Here is an 8,039-nt window from a genome sequence, read left to right on the forward strand (position 1 = left end):
GCATATGTCACATTGATTACTAGCTCCACGATGCATCAAACGAAAAGGTGGCTCTAAGGGCAAATCATTGGGCTACTGTCTTTGTGGATGAGTGGATGGATTAGGAAATGCACCAACATTCGTAAGTGATAACATAGATCTAGAGGTATTTGTTACTCGAGGTCTTGGTTTTGAATGCTTCCCTTTAACCATCATTCTTGCAATGTAACAAAATATTCATACATAAGCTAAAAGAAATTGAAACAAACTATCATAATCATCATCAAAATATAAGAATTAAGACTAATTTCCATTCATGTTTGCAATAGAAAATGTTAACAAAAACATGCCATATAAGCTAAAAGAAATTGAAACAAACTATCAAAATCATCATCAAAATGTAAGAATCAAGACTAATTCCCACACATGTTTACAATAAAAAATGTTAATAAAAACATGACATTCTAGCATACATTTAAATATTTTAAAATATAAATAAATATAATAACATATCAAGATTTTTCAATAATAATAATAATAAAGTTAAACAATTATGTAAGAAAAGATACAAAACCAATAACATATATTTCTAACATCATTAATCACTTTCAAAATAAGCAAATTGATGTTCTTCATGGACTTTTTTCTCATTGCTATCACTAAAAGTTTTTTCATCTTGGTTCTCAAGTTCTTCTTCAACTTCTTCCATGTTATCTTCTTCATCCTCAATCAAGACATTACTTAATCACCACTTGTTAATACTGCAGGGATATCAAGGTCTTCAAAAGGAGTAATATTAATTGGAATAGACACATCATCTTTTTGGTACACTTCCTCATTCAAATCAATTTCATTTTCTTTGTCTCCACTACATGGAAGGTGAAATCTACTCCTAGCTTTTGTTTTAAATACTACCCACCAATCATGTCACGACCTGGAACTCCCCTCGAGCCCGTGACAACCGTCGCGATGTCTCGATCGACACTCATTATTCGGAATGTCAACCGGAACCCCGCAAGGCTTTAATATCAGCTTCTCATTTTCCTTGTGAGTAACCATTTCCAAATATCACGTTCTAAAAGAGTTTAAGCTATTTTCGACTTAAAACAAATTAAATAATAATTTTTGTCTCACAGGGGTATTTTGGTCATTTTTCTCAAAAATTTTCAAACCAACAAAAATGTAATTTACGAGTACAAAACACATAATTTATAATCAAAAATAAGTTTTAAAGTCTAAAATCTTCCTTTAAAATGAAATTTCGATTATTTGGATATAATAAGAAAATAAAAGAAATACTAAGTAAAATATTCTATTTTCCTATAAAGCAATATTTTTAAAGTTATACGTAAATAATTTTCATAGCATAAAAGCTGAATAAATTCATACATACTGTAATACAGGTAACCAAAGTATAAAATTAAATTTGCAGTGACACGTGAGCCCACGAACGATCAAAAGTATCTAGAGAGATAAACCTACATATTTTGAGGATGCTAGTCCAATTGTAATCCTCGATGAAATGAGCTATCTACCAACTATTCTAAGCCTGAAATGGGTGGAAAGGAGGGTGGTAAGATTATATAATCCAAGTGAGTAAACAAATATCATTTAAAATATCTAAAGGTGAGTAAAAGGAGACTATTAAAACATTTCATCCAAATATGTTTTTCAGAACATAAATATTCATTTCATTTAAAAACATTAACATGGCTTATGAGTATCTTAAAAGCTTGGCACGTGCTAGAAACCATTATCATACTCAGTTATGTAAAGCCCGACCTTATAAAATACTATTCATGACATACATGTGATGATAGCATGATTGCATGCTAGGAGAGTCCCAAAAAATTTACAAAAGTCGGTATTGTACCTAGAGATACAACAAAGTTTATTTAATCCTCGAACTAGATCAAATAGGAATTTTAAGGTGAGATTAAGAGTTTCACAGTTCATGGATGACTTAAAATGGTAATTTGGAGTTTGAGGATCAATTTGGAGTCAAATCGGAATTTTCACTAACTACGGGCAAAATGGTCATTTGCCACTTGGGGACAAAATGGGAATTTTAGAAAAGATTTTTTTTACCCCATTTGACTTATTAGAGTATAATTTGACTTATTGAAGTATGATTTGAGGTTTAGAAGTGAAAAATTTTAATTTCGGTATAATTTGGAGTATAAGGGTAAAATGGTAATTTTGCCACCTCAGGGGCAAAATTGTAATTTTCCACCACCAGGATATTTTTTCCAGCACATGGTCTTCCTTTGTCTTCATCTTTGACCCTTGACTAAACATGTGGTGGAGATAAAATGTTTAAATTTTTAAAATTTTAAAAACGGGCCAATGACATGATGCCATGTGTCATGCCTTTATTAATTTATTATTTTCCTTTTTAAAAGGCACAAAATCAGCCCATCTTCCACCCCATGGCCGGCCAAACCAGCAAGAAGAGAGAGAAAATAAAAACAAAACCCTAGAGAGAGAAAATCAAAGAAAAAGTGTGAATTTTCAAGGAAATTAAGTGAAAAAGGTGAGTTTTTTCTATTAAGCTTGAGTTTTCTTATTCCCAATCATTTCTCTTTATTTTCCATGATTAAATTACATGTTTTCATGATGAATTAAATTCTGGAAAAATGGGTTAGGAGAGAGAAAGTTGTTGGATTTATTTGATTTTAATTTATGTTAGTGTTTTTAGTTAGTTTAGCATATTTAGAAACAAAACAACAAGAAAAGAATTTATTTTCTCCCCCAACCATTAATGGCTGAATTTACCATGTAGTGAGTGAGGATGAGTTTGATTTTATTCTAGGAGAATTGGTTAAGGAATGATGAATTATGAGCCTAGAAAAATAATGGAAATTTTCGGAGCAAAAATACGAATTTTTACCCACTAGGGGTATTTTCGTAATTTGCTGTTGAGACTGATAATTTGCACCACACTGAGGGACATTAAGTTAATTTGGGTGCAATTGAGGTATAGAAACTGAAAAGAATTAAATTGGAGTTTAAACGGACCCGTTAGGAATTTAATCGGGTGATAAGACGAATTAGGCCAATACCGGGTTTAGATAGTTACCAGTGCATTTTTGCATTCCATATCATGCATTGGTAGTCTAAATTAGTTTAATTTTGATTTAGTACCAACTTGGTGAAACTCTCGATTTTGTACTGTGTCAAGGTGGTGAGTCCTCCGATAAAGGCAAGGAAATTGCATCTGAGGACCAGTAGACAGAGTACTTCGAAAGTCTGCATTCTAGACATTGTGAGTAAACTTACTGTCATTTTAATTATCTAGGGTGGTTTTTAGATGCTTTCATGAATTCTATGGAAAAAGGAATTTAAAAAGATAAATTTTCATGTTTTATGAATAAATGAGTTTCAATGAAATTAAATTATAAATTTTTTGAAATTAATAGTGATTTTGAAAAATAGAGTACACGGAGATTGTTAATTGTGGCAATTTGATTGTTTAAATTAACTGGCTTATGATAAATCGAGCATGATTGGCTAGTTGGCAATTGTATTGAAATGCGAATTGTTTGGTTACCTTGAAAAACTACGAATTAAAAAAATTGCCATATCATGTTATTGAGTTTTATTATATGGTGGATTATATATTAATTAATCACTGCAGTAGGGGGTTTCTGTGGACCAGCCTTTTAGAGGGGCACGGTAAACCCCATTATATTCTTACCTCGAACAGAGAGGCGCGTAGGGTATCTCCTAGGGTAAAGTTTAGGGTTCACTTCACGCTAAACCACCACGTGAGGGGGAACTCAGCCAACGCCAAGGAACGGCTATGTTTTTAAAACAAAAACATGATTTATGTGAAATGTGAATTTTAATAGCCTTGGCGGTCTCGGTAGGATGCCTCGGCCAAGGTGTCCCCGAGAATGGATTTATGGCACAAGCCTAGATTTTTATGAGATTCATAAGCCTCTTTACGTGTTTTGAACAAAATGTGTTCTAATGCTATAACCCAGTTTATGATGATTTACTTTATTGTCTCCATGTACTCAACTCTATATGTTTATGATGATGTTTGTTTACTCATTGGGATTTTATAATCTCACCACCCTCCTTTCCACCCATTTCAGGTTCAGTATAGACTGTAGATAGCTGATCTCATCGAGGACTACAGTGGGATCTGCATTTTCCAAATCGTAGGTTCACAGTCCTCTTTACTTTTGTTTATTCGGGGGCACTCTTGTTATTGTAAATTAAATTAAATATTTTGGCTTACTGTATTTAAGTATGTATAAATTTATTTAGCTTTTACGCTATAAAAATTATTCACGTATAACTCTATAAATATTGTTTTAAAGAAAATAGAATATTTTACTTAATATTTCTTTTATTTTCTTATTATATTCAAATAACCATAATTTCGTTTTAAATGAAGATTTTAGACTTTTAAACTCATTTTGAATATGAATTGTGTGTTTTGTACTTGTATATTACGTTTTAGCCAGTTTTAAAATTTTTGAGAAAAATGACCAAATTACCCCTGTGAGATGAAAAATTAATATTTTATTTGTTTAAAGTTGGAAACAGCTTAAAATCTTTTAGAACACGATATTTGACAATGGTTGCTCACAAGGGAATAGAGAAACTGATAGTAAAGCCTTGCGGGGTTTCGGGTTGACATTCCGGACAATAAGTGTCTACCGAGACACCGCGGCGGTTGTCACGGGCTCGAGGGGAGTACCGGGTCGTGACAATTCGATTGGTATCAGAGCTTTCGGTTTTCAAGATCAAAGTTTTTAGTTTTAAAGTTGTTTTAAATATTTACAATATCAGTGTGGCCCCGGATTAAGTTAAGTTAGGTTAGGTTGAATAGAATGCATGCATTTGCATATAGAGCCTAAGGTTACCTAAACTTGCTCGTATTTTTTTTATAGATTATAATGCCTCCTCGACGCGGACGCCCACCTCTCACTAGATCGGTTGGGAGGGGAAGAGGTCGTTCCCAACGTCATCAGCCAGATACAGTAGAGGAGGAATCAGCTGCATCTACCATTCGGGCAGCACCTGCTACTAAGCAGGCCGATAGTCCTCCACATCCTCCATCTCCTCAGCCACCTACTGGTATTCCCACCATGCCTACTGAGGCAGCACAGGCATTGGCAGCTTTCTTTGCAGCAATAGCTGGTCAAGCTCAGACTGGTCAAGTTCCACCTGTAGTGCCTCCAGCTACTCCTTTAGTTCCACCACCAATACATGATGTATCCATTTCCAAGAAGCTGAAGGAGGCTAGGCAATTGGGTTGTGTATCTTTCACTGGTGAGTTAGATGCCACTGTGGCAAAGGACTGGATTAATCAAGTGTCCGAGACTCTCTCTGATATGGGATTAGATGATGACATGAAGCTGATGGTGGCTACGAGATTATTAGAGAAGAGGGCTCGTACTTGGTGGAATTCGGTGAAGTCCCGTTTCGCTACTCCTCAGACATGGTCCGATTTTCTCAGGGAATTCGATGGTCAGTATTTCACTTATTTCCATCAAAAAGAAAAGAAGAGAGAATTTTTGAGTTTGAAACAGGGAAATCTAACTGTAGAGGAGTACGAGACTCGTTTTAACGAGTTGATGTTATATGTGCCGGATCTGGTGAAATCTGAGCAAGATCAGGCCAGCTATTTCGAGGAAGGGCTCCGTAATGAGATCAGAGAGCGAATGACAGTGATTGGTAGGGAGCCACATAAGGAGGTGGTACAGATGGCTTTACGGGCTGAGTAGCTCACGACTGAGAATAGAAGGATTCGGACTGAGTTTGCAAAAAGAAGGAATCCTGGTATGTCTTCTAGTCAGCCAGTAAAAAGAGGCAAGGACTCAGCGACTTCAGGGAGCACTACTTCTGTTTCCGTGACATCTCCTCGACCTCCATTTCCACCATCACAGCAGAGACCTTCGAGGTTTAGCAGATCTGCTATGACTGGTTCTGGGAAGAGTCTCGGAGGTTCTGACAGATGCAGAAATTGTGAGAATTATCATAGTGGGCTATGTAGAGGGCCAACAAGATGTTTCCAATGTGGACAGACGGGTCACATTAGGAGTAATTGCCCACAATTAGGATGAGCCACTGTAGCTGCATCATCTCCACCAGCTCGCACAGATATACAGAGGAGAGATTCTTCTGGGTTACCACCGAGACAGGGAGTAGCCATACGGTCTGGTGTGGAGAGTAATACCCCGTCACATCCACCTTCGAGACCACAGACTCGTACCGCGATAAGAGTTTTTGCTGTGACAGAAGATGAGGCACGAGTCCGACCTGGAGCAGTGACAGGTACTATGTCTTTATTTGATAAAGATGCTTATGTTTTGATAGATTCTGGCTCAGATAGATCTTATGTGAGTACGACATTTGCATCAATTACTGATAGAAACCTGTCACCATTAGAGGAAGAAATTGTAGTGCATACCCCTCTAGGAGAACAGTTGATTAGAAATACTTGTTATAGAGACTGTGGGGTAAGGGTAGGTGAGGAAGAATTTAGGGGTGACTTAATTCCTCTAGAGATCTTGGATTTTGATTTAATATTAGGTATGGACTGGTTAACTGCACATCGGGCGAACGTGGATTGTTTCCGAAAAGAAGTTGTTCTTCGGAATTCGGAGGGAGCAGAGATTGTGTTTGTAGGAGAACGTCGAGTATTACCATCTTGTGTAATCTCGGCCATCAAAGCTTCAAAATTAGTGCAAAAAGGGTATCCGACTTATTTGGCATACGTGATTGATACTTCAAAGGGGGAACCTAAGTTAGAGGATGTCCCAATAGTAAGTGAGTTTCCTGATGTATTTCCTAATGATTTACCGGGAATACCTCCTAATCGAGAGCTTGAGTTCCCTATTGATTTACTTCCGGGTACCGCACCTATTTCTATTCCTCCATATAGAATGGCTCCAGCAGAGTTGAAGGAACTGAAAGCCCAGTTGCAAGATTTGGTGGATAAAGTGTCACGACCCGGAACTCCCATCGAGCCCGTGACAACCGCCGCGAAGCCTCGATAGACATTCTTCCCCCGAACGCCTCTCGAGACCTCGCAAGGCTTTTGTACCAGTTTTTCCATTCCTCTCTCTTTTTTTTTCCTTTTCTTTTTTTTTTTTGAATAATAAAATAAACTAAAAATATTAATTAAAATAATCTATTTTAATGTAAAACAATATATATATATGTTTATTTTTGAAACATCAAAAAATTAATTTTCTGCACATAAAAATAAAATAAATTTATACATACTATAATATAGAAAACTAGAGTATGCAATTTAAATTACAATGACACGTGAGCCCCCAAATAACTGAGAAGGTTTAAGTCTATAACCTTGCTTTCTAGGATGCAACTCCGAAATTTACTTCTCGATGCAATTGACAGTCTACTGCCTATTCTGAGCATGAAAAATGTATAGGAAGAAGGGGTGAGATTATAAAATCCCAGTGAGTAGACAAACATCATCAAAATAATCTAAAGCCGAGTAATAGGAGACAATTAAAATAATTCATCTCAACCCATATAAATAATTGGATTTCATCTAATTACTCAACATGGCTTATGCACTTTTTAAAAACTTGGCCCTTGCCAAAAATCCATTCTCGGGGATACCTCGCAAAAGCATCTTACCGAGACCGCCAAGGCTGTTTATTGTCACACACACAAACACATTTCACCTCTGACAACACAGTCGTTCCTTGGCGTTGGCTGAGTCCCAACTTCACGTGGTGGCCAGCGTGAAGTGTACTCAAATCCTACCTCGGGAGTTATCCTACGCGCCTCTCCAATCGAGGTAAGCTCAATAATTGGGAACCGTGCCCCTCTAATTAGGCTAGCCCACGGAACCCCCGTCACTGCAGTGCCCACTTTATAATCCACCAACCAATAAAATCACAATAGTATGACATGGCTCACTTAACACATTCAAGGCAAATCAAAACAGTTCACATATTCTTAAAATCATAAAAATAACCAGTCATACCCACATTTATCATAAGCCATTTAATGTAAAATCATGGATAAACAACACAATCATAGTATAGGTCTCCAATTACTCTATTTTT

At 36.4% G+C, this 8,039-nt stretch overlaps 1 protein-coding gene across 1 annotated transcript; it reads left to right on the plus strand.

The window, feature by feature from the left end:
- Positions 1-2,412: 2,412 nt before the first annotated feature.
- Positions 2,413-6,886, plus strand: LOC148760771 (uncharacterized). The gene is made up of 4 exons (XM_088810184.1): positions 2,413-2,512; positions 3,161-3,244; positions 4,080-4,145; positions 4,884-6,886. The coding sequence occupies exon 4, from the start codon at positions 4,890-4,892 to the stop codon at positions 5,718-5,720; it is 831 nt and encodes a 276-aa protein (XP_088666310.1). The 5' UTR covers positions 2,413-2,512; positions 3,161-3,244; positions 4,080-4,145; positions 4,884-4,889; the 3' UTR covers positions 5,721-6,886.
- Positions 6,887-8,039: the final 1,153 nt, after the last annotated feature.

The sequence above is a fragment of the Theobroma cacao genome, chromosome 9 (genome assembly GCF_053813885.1).
Source record: "Theobroma cacao isolate CCN51 chromosome 9, ASM5381388v1, whole genome shotgun sequence".
Lineage (NCBI taxonomy): Eukaryota > Viridiplantae > Streptophyta > Magnoliopsida > Malvales > Malvaceae > Theobroma > Theobroma cacao.

Coding starts and splice junctions, on each gene's coding strand:
- LOC148760771 (XM_088810184.1), top strand. CDS start 4,890: ATGCCTCCTCGACGCGGACGCCCACCTCTCACTAGATCGGTTGGGAGG.